Source organism: Zea mays, chromosome 7, assembly GCF_902167145.1.
Source record: "Zea mays cultivar B73 chromosome 7, Zm-B73-REFERENCE-NAM-5.0, whole genome shotgun sequence".
Classification (NCBI taxonomy): domain Eukaryota; kingdom Viridiplantae; phylum Streptophyta; class Magnoliopsida; order Poales; family Poaceae; genus Zea; species Zea mays.
The window spans coordinates 143398071-143419202 of NC_050102.1; the positions used below are offsets into that span (position 1 = coordinate 143398071).

Here is a 21132-nt window from a genome sequence, read left to right on the forward strand (position 1 = left end):
AGAGGCGGCACATCTCTCATCTCTACTGTATAAACTACCAAAAAACTAAAATTAAGCACGGGTAAAGATTTAAACTATATTTGTTGGCTCTAAACTCACGTTCACACAAAAATATCCGATAAATATTTAAGCATAAATAAAAAATCGTAGCAAGTACCAACACTTTACTAGTGGTCTTTTATATATACCGGGTAACTTTTTAGCGGTGAATGGTTCAAAATTTTGTTACTTCATTCGTCGTAACTCCACCACTGGAGTAGTCAGCCAGATGCATTCTTAGGCACCAAGAATTACTTATCGAGATGGAAGGGACAGAAAGCAAATACCAAATGATAAAAGTTTATTCAACAGATGAATAAACACACACAAACAAAACAAGCGGCCAAGAAAGTTTTAGACGACCCCCCCCCCCCCCAAAGTATGTGAGACATTCAGACATGCCCTTTCCTTTCGTCTGTTTTCCTACGGTCGTCCATTTTGTTCTCCCGTTCCGCATAGCGTACGCTCGCTCCCTCTCTATCTCTCTCTCTCGGTTCTCCCGTTCCCCCGCGCGGCGATCTCTCTCGTGGCGACCAGCGGGCGACCGCCGCACGCCCAGGTCGTCATTGGCTCCTCAGCCAGGTGCTGTTCGGGCCCCTAAACTGGGCGCCGGCGACGAGCACGCGCCAGGTACGCCTACCAGCCCCCCTCTTCGTCCCCTACCTTATGCTATCTGTATTCGGATCTGATCTAATTACAAGCGTAGCATACATGCAGTATTATGCCTACGAACTTTGTTTTTTTTTGGGTGGGGGGCAATATATACATGTATGTTCTTTATCTACTGGATCAGCCCCTGGCTGTGACAGCATTTGATTGTACCTGCAGGACTGTAATCTGATCTCGTGGTGGTATGGTTCGTCCTAGGATTCTCGTGGCTTGTTCATGCTCCGAGACTCCGAGTTGTGCTTTACCTCGAATTGCTGCAGTATCCGTAGGGGGCATGATTGATGGTGGAACATCCTCACCAGTGTCAGAAATGTCAATGTAGCTCTAACGTTCATTTCTCAGTTTGCTGAAGTAAACGATTTCGGGATGGGTTTGCCTCAAATTCCTGTGGTTAAGGAGGAAGAGCCTACTGAAGTGAGTACACCTGCCGGTTCTAGTTTCAGTGTCGATGGCCCCTGCGATTCGGGTAAACTTCTCGAGGGAAGCTCAAGTGGAAGTTGGTTTCAGAACCCATCCATCAGCGACTTCAAGAGAAAATTTGCACCAGGTGCTGCTTCGAATGGATTAAATAGTCAGTTCAGAACTAGACATGCCGTTGATGATCCTGCGGGCTACCAAAGCCTGAATCCTAAACCAAGAGATCCAAATTATAGATCATGCACTAAAATCAAATCTACTCTACATATACCTGCAATGAGGGTTGTTGGGTTTGATTCAGGAACTGATGGTTCTACCGGGGGCCCTGATATAATGGTATCTCACAAAATGCATTCATCTTTAGTCATTGGTAATTGTGATTCATCAGTTGTACATCACGAAGTTCAGGCAAGGAAAAGGGTGTTGTCACCATTAACTAATGCGCTTCCTGCTGGACAGTTCTATGGGAATGCGCTGAATATTGGTTCCGGCGATGAAAAAGTTCAGAACCCTCGTTGTGTTAGACAGCTCTCTTATTCTGGCTTCCATGACAGTAAAAAAGCTAACACTGGAGCTCTTGATTCCTTTCAGCCATCTACTAGGTCAGAATTGAGATACTCCGATTGGAGTACAGGGCAGGGGTTCTGTAAGTTTAGTTCTAACACATTCACTGATGGTCCTTTGCTTGAGGGTAGGGAATTATTTTCATGCTCAGATCAACCTGGAGTTGAAGGGATTATGAACCTTGCAAAGGTGCCTGCAAGATTGTCACATTCTCCTCCACCCACTCTTTCTCCACTCCGTCCAAAATGGATGCATAGAATGAAGGCTGCAAGAGCTCAGAGGGATTTGACGGGACGAATTGAAAATGACATCATTGATTTGAAGGAAATGGGAAGGTCAAATTTTGACGATTATTCAGAATATGTCGGTACGATAAGGATGGGTGATATACTAGAAGAAACCAGTATTTTGCATGATGGATTTGATACAATGATCCCTAAGAGAAATTTTCATAGGAGATACCGGTGCTTGGGTCCAGAATCTGCCCCTGTGTCTACACACATTGAATGTATTAATAGCTCGAACCTCCTCCCTGTAAGGAGGTCATTAGTTGGCTCCTTTGAGGAATCTCTCTTATCTGGTCGCTATTCATGTGGAAAAGACAATCAGGTTCGCCATGTTTTCTGTTACTCCTAATTACCCAGCTTTTGTAGAGGATGCCAGATATGTTTTTGGTCTTAATTCCATCCTCTCATAATACAGAGTATTGATGGTTTTCTGGCTATTCTTAATGTGACTGGCGGTAGTTTTTCTCCCCCAACTCAGAAGTTTCCGTTTACAGTGAGCAGCATTGATGAAGATAGCTCCCTGTTGTACTACTCGTCGATTGATCTTGCGGGGAGGTTGCCTACAAACAATACCAAAGGCCCAAAACTTAAAAGAAGCCTCAGTAGCAGTGATTCACGGTCAACAAATAGCCGATTACGCATTCCCGTGAAAGGCCGCATACAACTGGTACTGAATTGCTTGACCTTATAAAAAAATTTGATCAGGATGTACTGTGCCTGTGTGTCTTTTATATATACTTTTAGAATCATTGCAATACCAAGATGGCAAGATATTCATTCTATTAATGTTAATATAATAGAGTGGTATGCTATCTCAGTTTTGAACCTATTGTAATGGGATTTTTTTTTTGCGATTTTAACTACCTATTCTTACTAGTATCTGCACATTTTACTTTGAGTTGCTATAGTCTGTCTTGGGAAGTGAATGCATTATATTTTGTTTTTTATGATTAATTGTGTATGCATGAAATATGTAAATAGCATTTGCTTTGATCAATTCACATGGTGTTGTTAGATGTATAGATATATTTCTATTTCCCCTCTACTTTGGACAAACCTGTATATCGCTCCTTTGGGCCTTGCAATAGAGGCTGGTTGGCCATTCCTAACAAGTGTATCATACTTTGAGCTTGGAAGTCTGCATTCTCTTGTGTATCAGATGAACCATTGTGTAACCCGCTGACTCAATATAGGAGGAAAATAGAACTTTATATTTGGAGTTCAGTTCCATATTATAAAATTTGATAGGACATGGAGCTCATGATGCTACTTTAGCACCGATGTTTGGAGCTTACTTTGAGACTTACCTAGTGCACCTTACTACCTTCAAATTGCTTTGGATTTGACAGTCCTTCGAAAAGTTCTATTAGATTGTCACATTTATATTGATTTGCCTATTTCACAACTCTTTACTCTCGGCAGGTGGTTAGTAACCCAGAGAAGACACCACTTCACACCTTTTTCTGTACCTATGATTTGAGTGACATGCCTGCTGGAACCAAGGTATGAGAAATCAATATTATGTTATTGCCTTTTAACGTATTTTGATTTGAAATTAACTGCAATTTTTTCTCATTGTCTTTTCTACCATGTCACATATTTTACTTATTTTCACATGGTATGATGGTAAAAAAATATTGCATTGCATACTGCCATACTCTGTTGTGATTGTCGATTTTGTTAATTATTAAAATGGCATGTTATCTTTTTATTTTTTTAGATTTATGCTGAGATTCAATTAATTATTCTGGCTCTGAATACTCATTGAGACACATATGTGGTTCAATCCATTCATGAACTTATATTTTTTTGTGGTTTTTTCCTGTTTATTAGTCTGTGGTCTGTAAGGTTTTCAGGCCTGGTTCCCTTATAAACTAGGCCAATTTGATTCTTTTTAATTGAAAGGTAGAGCTGTTACCATTACTTTAGGTAGATAAACAACAAGAAAAATGTTTGGGCATTCCATCCCCGTGTTTTTCCTTTTTTTGTGGGTGGGTGTTGAAAAGAGTAAGTCGTGATGTATCACGAGTTGAAAGTACTTAATCATCTGCTAGGTGCTACCATCTTGCAAGTGTTTTCAGCTGCATGAATGAAATCTTATTTTTCTTATGAAATGGATGTTTTGTGCCTTCTTTTAGCAGTCATAATTATTTAGTTTTATCTCTTTACTTTCTTTTCTCAAATCCATATTCTGATATTGTAAAATGGGACAGACTTTCATGCGGCAAAAGATCACTCTATCCTCTGCTTCTCCCTCTCATCCGACCAGAGAAGAAAGCAAGGCCAGTGATGTAAAGGTCGAGTCAGTCCAGTGTGGAAGTGAACTTAGAGAGTTCGGGGCTCTATTTTCTGAATGTAATAATGCCAATACAATTGGTAGATAAATTCAAATTACGAAGTTCAAGTTAATTATTTTCTTTAACTTTGCAGGTTCTGACAATGGGCATGAGTTGGAAAAGGGACGTTCTGCAGATATGGAATGTTTCTCCATGGAATGTGACGTTAGAGAACCAAATGAAAATGGTACTTCGGGGAATTCAGAAAATGATGCTAATGCTGAGGGGTGCTGCTGTCAAATAAACTCATGTGAAGGTGGAAAGATATATTTCAACAGATCTCCCAAGGTCAATGATATTCCAGCTGGAGGGGTTCTGCGGTATGCTTTGCACTTACGTTTTCTGAGCCCCTTCTCCAAGAAGTCATCAAAGTCAAGGTATCATTGCAAATTGGATATGTCATCACAACCACACAGTCGCAGTAGGACTGAGGAAGAGAGAAGATTTTATCTTTACAATGATATTAGAGTTGTCTTTCCTCAGAGGCACTCAGACTCTGACGAAGGCGAGGTATGTGGCAACTATTTATTTCACCCTTGTAGCACAACTTTAGTTTAACTCTCTCCATTACAAATTATAGTTCATTTTAGCTCATCTTAAGTCAGAATTTTCTAACTTTGACAAGCCAATAGAACAACACAACAACATCTGGACATAGCAAGTGGGGTCTGGGGAAGCAATAACCGAAGCAAGCCTTATTTCTGCATTTTGCATAGAGACTACATCGAATCTAGGATCTTTTGGCTTAGTAGGAAGGTCTATCACCACTGCATGATGTGTTCTGGTCCTTCTGGGAGGTGTCCACAGGGGAGAATAGAGTGATATAGAGAATTATGGGAGAGAATGCAGAAACAGTGGATGAGATTCCTTCGTCGGTTACTCTAGCGCGAGACTCCGTCAGGCTGCTGAAGGAATTGCCCTTTTCGGAGATTATTGTTTCTTCGTTGTGCACCCAGCACCCCTAAGGCCCTAACTCAGTTAGAAAGCCAACTAACCAATCCAAACAAACTAGGAAACAACAAAGCGACTCACAATAGGAAGCAACAAATCGACTCAAACAAACTATTTAAGTACATCTCTGTTTCAAAACTTATCTGATGCCAGATCTTAGCCATTTTTGTTGCTATTTCTTCTTGGTTTGGCTGTCCTGCCTGGTTGCGCCTTCTATAATTATTGGAGGCCATAGAAAGAGTCCATAACATTTTCCCTTCTCTGGTATTGGCAGCCATAGAAAGAGTCCATAACATTTCCGCCCTCCCCAACAAATAGTTCATCCGCGAGTTTTGTACATCTGGAAATCTTCGCTTAAATGCTTTTAATTGTTCCCATGACGAAACTGTAGCTGGCCTACCTACCCAATGCACCAAAAACTTTCCACACTCCATGATTCAGTCGAGCTTTAATCACTTTTTCGGAGGCAGGGATGACACACCCATGTAATATCTCAGGTAAAGAATTGATTACCTCATGAGACTCTCCTTCATACTTTTTGAGCAACGCCACATGAAAAACATCATGAATGCCTTTAAGGGCAGCTTTCAGTAAGAAACTTTGCCAATCCTTTCCAGCACTTTATATGGGCCATAAAATTTTGGACTCAACTTGGAGTGAGCAGCTGCCACGACTCCCATGCTTGTGTGTTCATGCCTGTATGTTTCTGCAGCCTCGCCAAACCTAGTCACTTGCCGCAAAAAAAACACGTTTCTTCGTCATGCTTGTGTGTTCATGCCTGTATGTTTCTGCAGCCTCAGCCAAACCTAGTCACTTGCCGCAAAAAAACATGTTTCTTCGTGACTTACCTTGGAATTGCTTCATCGTTACTTGGGTCTATACCAACTACCAGCTGATCCTTGGATCTGCTCCAAAATTCATCTATGTCTACCGTCTGGCGATCCACCACTGCTATCCGTGCGGCCCCTTCTGTTATGATAGTAAGGGGGGGGGGCTTTCTGCCATAGACGACTTGAAATGGAGAACACTTAACTGTATTTTGACAAGAAATATTATAGCAGAATTCAGCCCAAGGCAACCGTTGTAACCACGATTTAAGATGATCACCAGCTAAATAACGGAGGTACATGACGATGATCCTGCGGATGAAAAGCAAAACTCATTTGCAATTTAAAAGGTCATTATGGAGCAAGGAAACCCATGCATGACACTCTTAAAAAAAGGCTTTAGCTACTGAGGCAGTCGTGTAAGGGTGGCCGAACGGAATAAACTGAGCAAATTTGAATAACATATCCACCTCTATGAGGTTGCAGATTTGCCACCTACCTTAGGAAACCCTTCAATAAAGTCCATGGCTATATCACTCCATACCTCAGATGGAATGGGAAGGGGCTGCGATAGCCTAGCAGGATATAGGTATTCTGATTTTGACAGATGGAGCGGCCTCACAAATTCTCTGACTCATGCCACAATATGCGGGTTATAAAAAAGATTCTCACAGTTTGTGACTTTGTGTAGCGTTTTCTGCACTCCTTCATGCCCGCAGTCATGTGTCTCAGCCGGAACAATCGGCCACAATATTGATGTATTTGGAAAAAAAATCTTTCCTTTGAATAACAACGGATCATCCATGTTGGTCCATTCTTGTGGTGTTGTAGTTGTACCGTCAGCCATCTTGAACTTTATAGTAGTTACTTGTGGATCAGAAGAGTATTCGGTCCACAATGTACCAATTAGCTAGAAGGTTGGGGCCGAAATATTATGGATGGTCGCTCCTTCATCCCACTGTGACAACACATTTGTAGCTCAATTGAGTTTGCCCGGCCGATAATCTACTAGTAAATCATACCTGAATAACTTGTTCATCCATGCATGTTGTGGAATAATAGATATACACTAATTAAGGATGAACTTGAGGCTGTAGTGGTCGGTTCTTACTGTGAAGGCGCGCCCCAAGAGATAGGGACGCTAGTGACGCACTGCCTTGACGAGCCCAATCAACTCCCTCTCGTAAGCCGGAAGCTTCTTGGGGTAAGGTGCCACTGCTCGGCTGAAGACCTTGGTGAAGCACGACACCGAAGCATGTACCGATGTGTCATAATCTATGATAAGGCGCTTGGAGAAATCCGGCATTTGTAGTAGAGGTGTGGTCATCAGGGCCTTGCTTGAATCGGTCAAATGCAAGCTTGGTCTCATTCGTCCACGCGAAGGCCTCCGGCTTCAAGAGCACCATAACAGGTGAGCCACCTCCCTATAACCTACAATGAACTTGCGGTAGTATCCAGTGAGCCCGAGGAAGCCCCACAATGCCCGCAATGATTGAGGGTCAGGTTCCTTCGTCAATCGCTCTGGCGTGAGACTCTATAGGGTACCGAAGGAATCTCCTCTCTAAGAGATTTTTATTTGTTCGATGTTCTGCCTATTACATCCTACGACAGTACGACACATATATAGAGATATGCATCTCTGACTCAATCAGAAAGCCAACTAACCAATTCAAACAAACTAGAAAACCACAAACTGATTCACAATAGGAAGCAGCAAACCGATTCTTAACAAACTATTTAAGTATATCTCTGTTTCTAAACTTATCTGATTGCCATCTTAGCAATTTTTATTTCTATTTTTTCTTGTTTTTGCTGTCCTGTCTCGATGCGCCTTCTCTGGTATTGGGAGCCATAGAAAGAGTCGATAATACTGCGCCGGGTCTGTCCTTCAACAATGCACCAACATCTACAACATAAATTTAGTGTCACTAAATTTTAAATGAAATATGTTTTTATACTGTATTTATTTGAACTTGTACATGTTTTTTAACAGATTGGTTGAAACTAGATTTATTTGACTTAAAGACAGGCAGTAATTCTTTTATGAACTAGTAAGATTGTATTACTATTATCCGAAACTGTAACATAAAAGGTACTCTAGGATCCAAAAACTACCGACTGGGTTATTGTGTTGTTGCTTAACTGTCATTCGAATATATTTGCATTTGCATTACTGGATGTGTCACTTTGCCACTTTTAAATACGTTTCATAAAGCTTAGCACATGATGTCATTTAGACTGAATATTGCAGATGTTCCATTTGACATTCTTGCTTAGATACACGGCTAACTGATCCTTTTTTTTCTCCCTCGTAGCTGCGGGTTGAGCATGACTTCCCAGCAAATCCCAAGTATTTTGACATAAGCAACTAAGAACTCCTTGCACACTCGTGAAGCTGCAGATAAAATTTGTACATACCATTTCGTCACTAATCAATCTTTACTGCTTATTACCATCGATGTACAGACTAACCTTGCAATGAAATTATTTACTTCATGTATCTATATATTTTTTATGTATAAGGTAGTGCTTGTGGCTTCCACTAGCTGGTAGTAGAGGTTTGGTTATATCGGCTTGTGAGACCGTCGAAGCTGATTGATCGCGGGCTGTTTGGGTACCAGGTTAGAATCTACTAGGATCATTCTGAATGATTACGGGGAGGCTACGCTAGCGCAAAACAAAATTTTTAACCCCATAAAACCAAGAACTACTGCGGTTATAGGTCATGGAATTACCACTAGACGCACAAAGCAGCGGAAGACGTCTCGATATAGACGAACGCGTCGAGCAGTGCCGTGCAGTCGTCGGCGTCCTTCACGTCCTCGCACGGTTCGTCCTAGTGCTCCAGATGCAGCACCTCCGAGGTATCCACACGTACAGGGAGGAAGCGCCGCGTACCGAACTGCTAGGTTCGCGACGGCGGCTTGGCGAGGGTGAGAGACGAGCGGCTACTCGTTTGCTGGTGGCGAATTAGGGTTAGCCTAACCGTGCCCCCGTCCCTCATTATATTGGCGTTATGGTGGGCTTCTGACACCGAGGCCCATCAGTAACCCTAAAGCCCAGTCTAATTTCGGATCTAATCCGAGTTAGGCTTCCTTCCCCTTAAGTGTGTGACCCTATAGGTTCACGTACAAATAGACATAGCCCGAGTACTCTTACTTGACCCAATAATTGACAGCGGCCTCTAGCAAGACATGTCAACTCATATGCGCACGTAAAAATCATATCATACGAACCATTGCAACATTACATACATGTTATTCCCTTTGTCTCACGATATTTGGTCTGTCTCTAAGCTGACCTCTTTTTCTCGATACTGTGAATTGGAATCCTTTCAATGGTTAACTCTTAACCCTAGCACGGCCATGCATTTCTTGATCCAATCACTCGAGGGGCCCAGAGATATCTTTATCATAAAGAGAGGGACAAATTCCATCTTGACTGACCATGCCTCACAGCATGCTTCCTGACAAACCCAAAACTACCTTTATAACTACCCAGTTACGGAATAGCGTTTGATAGTCCCTAAGTAAGTCAATTCACATCTTGAGAACATGCGACAATCTCAGGTCTAAGGATACAGTATTCATGTTGCAAAAAGAGAACTATATTATAATATCTCACGTTGGGTCGGTCCAGCCTCATGTCATACATGCGCCCACATTATTAGTTTAACATCTCCATGTTCATGACTTGTGAAATGTAGTCATCAACTAATACATGTGCTAGTCATCGACTCTGACTAGGGACATCATTTAGAATAACCATATAAGTAAAGAATCTCACAAACAATTAATATAATTGCTAATCAATACAAGGTGCCTTACATGGATATTCAATTAAGCAATATATATATAGATAAAAAAATATGCTCATCTCTATGATTATCTCTAAGGCATATTTCTAACACATTCTTCATATCTTCTCTCGACTTGAATCCATGCTTTGTTTGCAATGAGATGAGCCAAAATAAATACTTGTGTTGCTGTACTTACAAATTTACAGTTGAGCGATGACCTTCCGTTGACCTCTTTATATATGTGCTTTAAATGGGCTACACGATAGAATCAGCCATCATAATTATTTTGAGGACAATGGTAACAATCGATTTTTTTTTGACAATGCAAGAAAAAAAAATAAGAACAATATAAACAATTGGTATTCTCGAAGTGAACATTTCATGGTTCAAATGTGGGTATTTCTGCATTGGGACCATGAAGTGCTTGGTAGAGAAGCCTGGGCAGTATACTCCTGTAGGGGTCCTCCTCCCTCTTCTCCTTGAGATAGTTGATGCAGCCCTCCACCTCAGATTTGACTTGCAAATAGAGGCGCTGCGCCGCCTCCTTGTCTCGTAGTTCTTTCTCTCTGCCTATTGCAAGCAAGCAAAGCGAATGATTTGTTTTCAACCCAACACCAGGTTCGAGAAACGGTCAAACGCATGCGCATGCGTCGGTATCCAACATAAAAGCTGACACCGAGAGAACGCCTGAAGAGCACAGACTGCTGAGATATGATGTAACGAAATGTTTCTGAACCCGTACCTCTTGTTTCGATAGGCTTCCCAAAGACGAAGTAAAACCGCCCTGGTACCTTGGGAGCGAGCAGTAGGGGGTGCATTCTTTGGTCTTTTACCTCTCCCATGGAATCAGTCCTACGAAACCACAGCTGAATGCGGGGGGGAGGAGGAAAAAAAAACTAAAAAAGACATCTGATTTAGGCAGCAGCGTACCTTAGCCTCAGCCCATCGCGGTTCAAGGCCTCGTCGAGCATGCCATAGAAGGGAACCTTCTGAAGGTCGTTGTAGTCTAACAACAACTGATCGAGATGGTAAACTGAGTAACACTGACCATGATGACGCATCCAAGCGGAACGCCATGCTCTTCAACTGATTGAGATAGCGGAAGCCGGAAGGAAGAAGGCACTACTTACATGGCATATGTCATCCTCTCCCACCACTCCGAATGGTACGATCGTCGCCCCGAACCTGGACGCCATCCTGACGAACTCAGGCTGCTCCGGCCAGAACAACTTGTACTCCTCTCCCTGAAAACAACAGCTGTATTTAAATTATACAGATAACAACATACACAGCAAAAGAAACAAAACCATCGTATACTGCCAAACCACCACCACCACCGCCACCTTCCTGTGAAGCGCTTCCCGCGCACCCCCCGGATACAGCAGCACGAACTCCTTGTCCGCGAGGAGCCTGTAGAAGTTGGCGCCCGTCACCGGCACCGCCCCCATGACGCGGTGCAGGTCGAAGTGCGCCGAGTCGGGCATGAGCCGCTCGGTGCCCCCGTCGAACATGAAGGGGTGCGCCAGGCCCCGGACGTGGACCCCGGTGCCGCTCAGGATGCCCGTCACCATCGGCCCCAGCTCCAACCCCAGGAGCATGTGGTACCCCACCAGCACGGCGGGCCCCTCCCTCGGCAGCCCCGCCAGGCCCCTCACTACCCTCCCGTCGCCCAGCGTCGACAGCATCACCGGTCGGTGACAAGCTTTAGGACCCTGAAAGTTCAGTACTTCAGTAGCGCCTCTGAGAGACTGTTCGGTTCGGAGGCGGGCGGCGGTTGCAGTTTCGTAGAGAGGTTCCTGTACTGTACCGCTTCTAGCTTAGCTTGCCATGGGGCATGGGCGTACGCGTACCTGTCGTGGTCGATAGCTTGCTGCAGCTCGTCTGGGGTAGGAGGTATGTAGTCTGCAACGAAGTCTGTCCTCCTGGTGCGGCGGTAGTACCCGGCTCCCTTGATGGTCGTGGCGAGGTCGAAGCCGGCCTCCTTTTAGGAGTTGTGAGATCGGTGACCAAAGCATCAGACAGACAGACAGACAGACAGACAGAGAGAGAACAGACAGACAGACAGACAGACAGAGAGAGAGAGAGAGAGAGAGAGAGAGAGAGAGAGAGAGAGAGAGAGAGAGAGAGAGAGAGAGAGAGAGAGGGAGAGGGAGAGAGAGAGAGAGGGAGGGAGAGGGAGAGGGAGAGAGGGAGAGAGGGAGAGAGAGAGAGAGAGAGAGAGAGAGAGAGAGAGAGAGAGAGCGCTTTAGCTAACACACCAGTAAGATCTTGTGGCCATTGTCTCTGAAAACACGTGTTCTGCATTTCTCTAGAGCGCCACGGAGTCTCTCGGCCTCTTGGGTGCTTGGCAGCAGCTCATCGTTTCCACTGCCAAAACGGGATACCCAATTCAGACCCAGTCAGTCATAAGCAGGGATTTTTCTTCTTCTTCTTCTTCTTCTTCTTCTTCTTCTTTTCTTTCAAAGTTGATATTTTTTTTCCATGTATGGTTGGCTCTCCATGTTTCAGTTTCAGACTGTTCTTATGAACCCTTTATTACGAGTACGTGAGGCCGGCAGATATGATATGATGTATATGGAAGAATGCTTCTTCCCTCTTTCTCTGCGTGGCTTTCTGCAAGCCTCTTACTTACTTACTTACCTGGCTAGTACCAACGTCTGGGCTTTGACTGCGTGTAAACGGGAGTTGACAAACGATGACGACGCCTTCAACATTTCCAGCTTGCAAACGATGGACTCCTTTGTCAGAACGTCAACCAAAATCTGTAAGAAACAAAAAGAGTCCCGATAAAAGAATTAAGACCATCACGTAGAAAGACTGAAACGCTGCCGTATGCCCAGCAAAATAGCAAGCTCATGCAGATTCGAACTGGGGAAAGGGTAGCACCACTGCACCAGAATATTCACAAAAATGGTCTCCCGGCCGGAACAAACCATAGTAGAAATATCTTCACATGCATGCATGTCCTGACACCTTTTTAGCTCACCGTAAGGGAATCCAACATACTGGATGTGGTCTCTGATAATCTCGGACCAGCTTCTTGTAGAGAGAGGCCACGTCCAACAAAAGCTTCTGGCATCTTCATCAAGTTCCCTAATAAAGTTGTTAAACTATGGTAAGAACTAACTCGGAAGATGCATATCAAAGGATTACACTTTTGATGCTATTTTCAACACTATCCCTAGACATTGTGCTACGTAAAGTAAACAATTGTATATGTTTTTTTTGAAAGGAAGCGAAGAATTATAAGAAGCATATCTGACAGCAAAGGGACGAATGCGTCTTATACACTGAAGAAACAGACAATGCCTGAGTCTCATCCATCTTTTTTTTTGGGCAAAAGTACTTGCCTCCCAAGTAAATCAAAGAAGAATTCCTCAAAAAATAGTTTTTGGTGTACAAACCCTAAGAAAGTAATGTAGAGAAGTAAAAAAAAAGGAAAAGAAAACCTGTCAGAAAATTTAGCAGCTGTGGAGTGGTCAAATGGAAGGGTTCAGGGACCAGATCCAAGAAGGCCGAGAGAGTTTGCAACTGCGACCTGTGGAACGACGTTCCTGCAAGACGAGGCCGGCCCAAGACTCCAGCAGGAGTCAGAAACGAGGAGTCATATCATTCACTCGAAAGTCCAGAGAAACACAATGCTGACCTGGGTTTACTAGGATCAGTACCAGGTCTATGCCTGGGTTTCGCGCAGCCACGGCTAGAGCGACGCACGCTCCTACTGACTCTCCAACAAGGTAGATTGGTCTGTCAGGCGCTCTTGAGCTCTCCGACTTTACTGCCCTCTCCACATACTCGACCAGCCCTGTGCTCCATCAGCGGTTCCAGAGTGGATCTGTCAGTGTGTGGAACTAAACTTGCAGGTACACGTGTGTGTCTCCTCCAATTGTCAGAGGAAAAAAAAGAAGGAATGTACCTGCGAAGGGCGTACCTGCGAAGGGCGTTCGGTCTTCGACTGGTATGTGCAAGCACCACAGATCGAACATCCTGTCCTTTCAGAAAGAAGAGTCATCAACCACATCCAAGCAAGGGGAAAACAAGGCCATGTAAAGTTTTTTCTTTACTTTGCCAATCTCTCGTGGTGCCGCACAAGTCCTAACCCAATCCCGTCGATTCCTGCAAGGACCCAAGAATGTGAATGAGATGAGATTCCTCGGAACATCAACCGAAGTTCCCAGTCTTAGCACCAAAAATGTCCTGGCAGACAGACGGTCCATTGATTAGATAGTCATGGTCGAAAATATGCAATTCAAAACGGCATTTATATATTAGAGCTGTATTCAGTGATCACTCTATTAATTTCAAAATCTGGTGGATTGTATCAGATTTAGTTCTTACTTCGGAAACAAATTGACTTGTGAAATCTATTGTTTCCGAAGGTTACTGGCAGTGCATATGCTTTTGGTTTGTCAATCTTTACCAAAATATTGGGGATATGTTGAGCATAAAAAATGTCCCGTCGGAAGATCCGGACTGTCCGCCGTAGCGGCACGGACCGTCCACGCGAATCAGTTAGGGTTTCGATTTTCTTGCGGGATTTGTTAGCTAAACCTGCGGGATTAACTCGAGGACCGACTTGTAACGGATCTAGACCTTCCCTTTATATAGTCGAAGGGCTACGGCCGATTGAACCCCACAATCGATATAATTAACTCTATTTATCGTTTTTATCTTATGCATTAGGAGTAGCTCTAGTTTAGCCCCTAGTTTAACCTTCCTTTACCACGAATCTCCATCTCTCTTCGTCTCTATGTCGACTAGAGATGTCTTGGGTGGTTTGCCGATGTGAAGACACATCCTAGGATGTCTCCTCCCTGACGGGATCCCTCACAAAAGGCGAGATTTAGGTCTGCTGCGAAGAAGATGACTTTCCACACCATCACGAATCGTCCAGACGTACACAGAGAAGGAGCAGCCGCTGCTGCGCCCAGGTCGTGGACCGTCCGACCCTATGTCACGGCTCATCCGTGCCTCCGTAGAAAGCACTCTCAAATGATTCGTTCCTGTGTTTATCGCATAGATCGGTGCCAACACCAGGTCATTCATCAGTGCCTCTACATCCGTCTGTTGCGCTGTCCATCAAACGGGCAAACACAGCAAAGATGCGTGCACCTGTCCTATTGTTTGTCCATCTGAGAGGAGATGTGCTGTCCTTGCTGCTGCTGCTACACTAGACAGCTTCCATCAGCCACAGAACTGCCACGCGGTAAACTGTTCCAAAATAGCCGTTTTCCTATGCATGCTATTGCTATTGCTATTGCTATGCTAGTGGTGGTGAGAAAGCAACCTTTTTTTTCTCCTAAAAAAATGGTAACCGAAGAAAGCGAGAGAGCAACACATGGGGCACCATATATATATAGACTCCTACGGTTTTGTCAAACCCCCCTCGCTTTGTTTACGTTATCGGCGGCCTGATCTGCAGACGAGCAAGTCGCTTTTATCTTTTTCATCAGTGCTGCGCTGTGCTCTGTTCACAATTGCGCGCAGACACTATTACTATTTATTATTCAGGCTAAACTTGCTATCAGCTGTGCTCTGTCAGAGTTCAGTTGCAAGAAGAAAATTCAAACAGCTAACGCACCGCACATGGGAATGACGACGGAGCGAGACACTTTCTGTCATGTTACCGAGGAAACGGAAACGGTACCGGGCAGGTAGAGCAGCGTGGGCGCGCCGGGGACGCGGCCGCCCCCGCACTCGAGCGGCGAGAACCACCGCGGCGGGCCGCCGTCCTTGTGCCGCGCCATCTCCCGCGCCGCCTCCACGTACTCCTTGACCCCTCGTCTCCTCGCCGCGGCGCCCGAGCTCGAGCTCGGCGGCGGAGGCGTTCCATGCGCGGCGCGGCGACACCGCGTCGTCGTCAGCGGCGGCGACGGCGCCTGCGGACGCGGCGCGGCGCCGAAGAGGAGCGGCCGCCGAGCCCCAGCTGGCGCAGCGACCGGCGCGCCGGTGGTGGCCGGCATGGGCGGCCGGTAGAGAGGCTGGCTGGAAGCTTATTAGCTAGCTAGTAGCAGGCGATCGGCCGCGCGAGCGAGCTCTCGAGCGGCGCAGCAGCTGGCCGGCACAGCGGTGCGCGCGCGCGCGTTGCGTATCGCGGCGTGATTGGGGGAGGGGGCGTAGCGTAGAGAAAGGGAAGCGAGCTAGAGTGTTATGTGCAAAGCGCGCCAAGCGAAAGGTAGACCCGGCCCCCGGGTGTCAGAGAGACACGACCGGTTGATGGATCGTTGAACGGAGGTGATGCACAGATGGTTTGGCATTTGGCAGTATAGACCAGCTGGAGTCAACGACCTCGCAATTAATTAACGTTTATTTTCCCTCAAATCCATCAGCCTTACGTGCTAGCTTGCCTGTTAGGCTTGCTACATAAGTACACGAGTAGCAGTCGAGCAGAGATCCGGGACAACACAACATCGACGCGCACGGAGGCCACACGCCACAGTCTACTGAGAAAGGTAGGTGAGCACTCCAGTTTTGGAGAAGAAAATAATGCTCGCGTTTGTTTGGTCGCGCGCCGGACGACCTACCACCGTCGGATACAGTTGTCGTACGTGCTTCAGTCATCCTCGCTAGTTGTCCAAACGGACCGGTCCGGGACTCTCGGCTGACCCGGCCTACGCCCGGCATGAATTAAGGTCGTGCTGTTCTAGCCCACGGGCCACAAGTGAGGCTCAGATTTAGCCCGATAAGCTAAGTAAGTGTGTCATGCTGGTCTATAGTCTGACGGACCTAACGGATATATGATAATTCATATTATTTAAACGTTAAAAATAATTAAAATTGTGTATGCATGAGGATTTAAACTATAATTATTAGCTCTAAATATATATTTGCACCCACTAAAATTTGTGCTTTAACACGATGACTGTGTCGGGTCTGCACTAGCCCGATAGCCAATAGATTGGATCGTGCTCGTGTCGGGCTAAGATCGTGCCATGCCACGGGCCACTGAGAGCATCTAGAAGGGGTGAATAGATAATCTTGTAAAAAATCAAGTCTAAACAGCAAAAACTTGGTTTATAGTATGTTAGTAGGATTAAAACCAAGGTGATATGAATAGAGGTAGAGAGAAGAGATCCCCTCACTTGATTGTTCCTTTAAGATATGTATTGAACTTAGGAACAATAGCGCAAGTGAATATGTGAGAACTCTATGGAAGAAAACTAGGGCTAGGCAAAAAACCCGTAACCCGAAACCCGAACCCGGAATACCCGAACCCGAACCCGAAATACCTGAAACCCGAATTTTGTTCGGGAATTTCGGGTAGCAACTTGCAAAACCCGAATTTAGTTCGGGTAATTCGGGTATCACAATCGGGTACCCGAAATACCCGAATTACCCGAACTTTAATGTGTCATGTACTCATGTCATGCTTAATTATTAATTTGTACATTTATAATTATGTGTATGTGTGCATAACTTGTGATTGTAGATTGCTTGTGTTTCATATGTCCATGTGTATCATTATTCAAATTATATTTTTATACTAATTTAATAGGGTGTATGTGTTTTTATGAAGGTGACACAATAGTTCGGGTAGTTCGGGAATACCCGAACCCGAACCCGAAATTTCGGGTACCCGAAATTTCGGGTATTGCAAAACCCGTTGTAATTTCGGGTATCGATTCTCAAAACCCGAAATTTTAAAAACCCGAATTACCCGACCCGAAATTTTCGGGTAACCCGAACGCCCACCCCTAAAGAAAACAATCACAACAGAAAGATGCACAAGTGACACAGTGATTTTATCCCGTTGTTCAGCCAATGCTTACTCCACGTTGTGGTGACATCCTTCGGTCAAGGATTGCACTCAATCCCTCTCAAATAATCCAAAGATCAAATTTGAGTACCACAGTTTTCTTTATTTTCTTAAGTATTCCCTTGGTGAGGAATCTCCACAAGTTGGAGTCTCTCACCCTTACAAGATTGATCGCAAGTAAACCACAAGAGTAAGGGAGGGAATAGAACCACACACACGAGACAAACTTGCAGCAACTCACGCACACAAAACAAGAGAGAAGAGCACAAAGACAGCACAGCGGAGTTACAACTCAAAACGAGTGCCCAAATCTCAATCTACTAAAGCAAAGGCACAAATTCGATGTCTCGGCGTTGTTGGATGTTCAATGACTGCTGGTGTAGTGCTCCATGCGCTTAGGGGTCCCTTTTATAGCCCCAGGGCAGCTAGGAGCCGTTTGAGTTCCATTTGGAAGGCTCTAGTTGCCTTATGTCCGTTAGCGCTCTGGACAGTCCGGTGCACAACCGAATAGTGAACAGTGTGTGATTCCCTTCCTTTTCTGGCGAAGCCGACCGTTGCCATCCACTGGTCTCATGGCACACCAGACAGTCCGATGCGACCTTCTGATCGTGGGGTGGGCCATGTGTCACCCGCTGATCGAGCGGTCGACCGTTGGCTGGGCGCGCGTTAGAGCACCTAGAGGGGGGGGGGTGAATAGGTGATCCTATGAAATCAAACACTAAATAGCCACAAACTTAATTATAAAAGTGTTAGTGCGAGTTAACCAAGTTGCTATGAAGCGAGCTCTTGTGAACAAAACAATCACAGAGAAAGGTAGCACAAGAGACACAGTGTTTATCCCATGGTTCGGCCAAGTATAACACTTGCCTACTTCCACGTTGTGGCGTCCCAATGGACGAGGGTTGCTCTCAACCCCTTTCAAGTGATCCAATGTGTAGGAAACGAGTGACGCCTAAGAGGGGGTGAATTAGGACTTCTAAAACTTTTACGAAACTAGGCCACAAATAAATCACTAGAGCAAAACCTATACAAATAATCAAACTAGAATGTGTAAACTAGGTTTTGTCTAAGTTTTGACATCTCTACCGCAATGGCTAAGTTTCAATCTACACTATATAAGTATGAATACAAGATTGAAACTTAAATGCTTAATTTAAATGCAGAAACTTAAAGAGCAAGATAGAGATGCAAACTCTCGTGGATGACGCCGGTATTTTTACCGATGTATCCGAAACCGCGCAAGGTCCCGACTAATCCTCGTTGGTGACCCTACACAAAGGGAAGCCCACGCGAGGGCCAAGCACCTCGGTCGAGTAACTCCGTAGAGAGTCGCGGGCCTTCTCCACGCGCAAGTGGAGCTCCGCTTCTGACTCCTCTTGGACGCTCCCCGTCGTCTCCACTATCGAGCTTCCGACTGAAAACGCTGCGGGCCTCGTTCCCTCTGGTACATGGTGGCGGCCGTGACACAAATGCGGTTGTCACGGTCTCGCAAGACTCTCGCCCCACTCGGTACAATTACAACGGCTCACGCAAGAGCCAGGGGGTTGTGTGGTTTTACAAAACTCACTCAACAAACTAGGGTTCACCTAGAGCAAGCGCTAAAATGATCTAACTAACCTAAGCACTTCGCAAAGCACCTACGCTAATCACTGAGTGATTCTATTAAGCACTTGGGTGTAAGAGCACTTGGGAATGTCTACTATATGCCTTGGTATGTCTCTTGGGCTCCCACACTTGGAAATGGCCGGTTGGGGGTGTATTTATAGCCCCCAACACAAATGTAGCCGTTGGAGAAAAGCTGCTGCTCTCTGAGGCACACCGGACAGCGCACTGTTTCTTGTCCGGTGCGCCTAGCCGTTACCCTGACACAGCAGGTGATCGTTGGCGCAACAGACTTTTCACACCGAATAGTCCGGTGCTCTTTCCTCCGCAGTGCCACCTAGAACTAGCCGTTGGGCTTCAGTTCCCTGGTGCACTGGACTGTCCAGCGTGTGGCACCGGACAGTTCGGTGTGCCACCGGACAGTCCGGTGCTCCATGCACAGATAGTCCATAGGCAACACATCTTCTTTCTTCTTGGACTTTCCTTTGATCTTCTTAATGTCTTCTTTTGAGGTGTTGCTTTCCTCAAATCCTTAGTCCAAGTAATTCTAGCATCCTGTGAACTACAAACACAAACACTAGCAAACACATTAGTTCACGGATTGTGTTAATCATCAAACACCAAAAATCATTAGGTCAAATGGCCCGGGGTCCATTTTCCTTACAATGTCCCCCTTTTTGGTGATTGATGACAACACAACCAAAGCAAGAAAATAATACAAGCATTTGAATAAAAATATGCAATCTACTTGCTAGGATGCATGTTGGTCCCCACAGTGTGATATTATGGACTTAAGCCTCCCCTAACTCCATAATTCACTTACTTCCTATTTCAGACCAAAGAACCAAAACCACTTGAAAAGCTACTTTGAAGAAATAAAATTTTAAATTTGTGGTTTTTGGTGTTTGATACATTTTTCATTGCTTTGGTCCCTAAACTTCTCCCCCTTTGGCATCAACCACCGAAAAGGAAGACATTAAAAGCATGTAGGAAGTAAATAAAACTTGCCCTCATAAAGAATTTGTCAATTGATACCGATTATAGGATACTAAATTAAACCACATGTTGGGTACTAGTTGAACCATCAAATATAAACTCCCCCTAAATGAGTGTTCTCTTTATAAAGAGATTTCTCCCCTTTTCAGAGGCGAAGAAATACTCCCCCTGACAGAGATCTTCTACTTAGGAAAAAGCATGTGGAAATTAGAGGTGCAAGACATGATTTGAATAGACTAACTTCCCTTATGCATAGGTAACAGAACTAGAGTTAACCACTTATGCATTTTTAGCAACATGGAAGTATATGATATGAAATATACTTTAATCAAATATTGGAGAAGACATGTAAATGATACTAAATATAGTCTCAAAGATACCGATTGAAAGTCAATGGCGGATCAATTGAAAACCAATGGCAGGCTTGTGAGACATGAGAATTCTTGGAGATTTTGCAGTGGAAGATTGTTGTATTTCTCCGGGGACTTCATTTTCCTTACAATGAGACTATTACATGAAATAAACTTGAAAAAGTGTTAGTCTCAAAGTCTTAGATTATAGAGTAACCTCCCCCTGAAAGTGTGCATACAAGTTTTGAATACTTGTAGGAGACATGCACTTTGATTTGATATTAAGAGGGGCAAATTGTCCATAATCCGAACTTTGGCACATATAAGTTTAAATGATACAAATTGTAGAATATGAGCGTTTTACCACTTGTAGCATTTAAAATTATCGATTGATGTATCATTTACTATGGAGTGATAAAGAAGCTATGTGCCATGCTCAAACAAACATTTTAAACCATGTAGGTTTGCTTAAGTGTATGAATTGAAAACAAGCAGTCCTACCATGTGATTTACCTAGTACACATGCATTTAAACAAAAA

The 21132-nt window shown here is 44.6% G+C and overlaps 2 protein-coding genes and 1 pseudogene across 4 annotated transcripts; 1 reads left to right on the forward strand and 2 right to left on the reverse strand.

Annotated features, from left to right (window-relative positions):
• Positions 1–361: 361 nt before the first annotated feature.
• LOC103632967 (uncharacterized) lies at positions 362–8609 on the forward strand. 2 transcript variants are annotated; one of them, XM_008654671.3, is made up of 7 exons: positions 362–669; positions 868–2298; positions 2392–2643; positions 3399–3479; positions 4190–4331; positions 4407–4822; positions 8406–8609. In XM_008654671.3, the coding sequence occupies exons 2-7, from the start codon at positions 1075–1077 to the stop codon at positions 8460–8462; spliced, it is 2172 nt and encodes a 723-aa protein (XP_008652893.1). In that variant the 5' UTR covers positions 362–669; positions 868–1074; the 3' UTR covers positions 8463–8609. The 2 variants fall into 2 exon arrangements, with proteins under 2 accessions (XP_008652893.1, XP_020396365.1); XM_020540776.2 differs by lacking the exon at positions 8406–8609 and adding an exon at positions 7188–7272 and having other exon boundaries at positions 366–669.
• Positions 8610–9896: 1287 nt separating this feature from the next.
• On the reverse strand, positions 9897–11914 carry LOC100277398 (uncharacterized). The gene is made up of 6 exons (NM_001350258.1): positions 11740–11914; positions 11233–11601; positions 11020–11133; positions 10820–10905; positions 10632–10741; positions 9897–10459 (listed from the first exon to the last, which is right to left on the reverse strand). The coding sequence occupies exons 1-6, from the start codon at positions 11902–11904 to the stop codon at positions 10269–10271; spliced, it is 1035 nt and encodes a 344-aa protein (NP_001337187.1). The 5' UTR covers positions 11905–11914; the 3' UTR covers positions 9897–10268.
• On the reverse strand, positions 11474–15640 carry LOC110091766 (Abhydrolase superfamily protein; annotated as a pseudogene). Its single transcript, NR_146583.1, has 10 exons — positions 15537–15640; positions 13954–14005; positions 13821–13876; positions 13536–13694; positions 13339–13443; positions 12876–12982; positions 12530–12651; positions 12148–12256; positions 11740–11870; positions 11474–11601 (listed from the first exon to the last, which is right to left on the reverse strand). The product of NR_146583.1 is annotated as an Abhydrolase superfamily protein (transcript).
• Positions 15641–21132: the final 5492 nt, after the last annotated feature.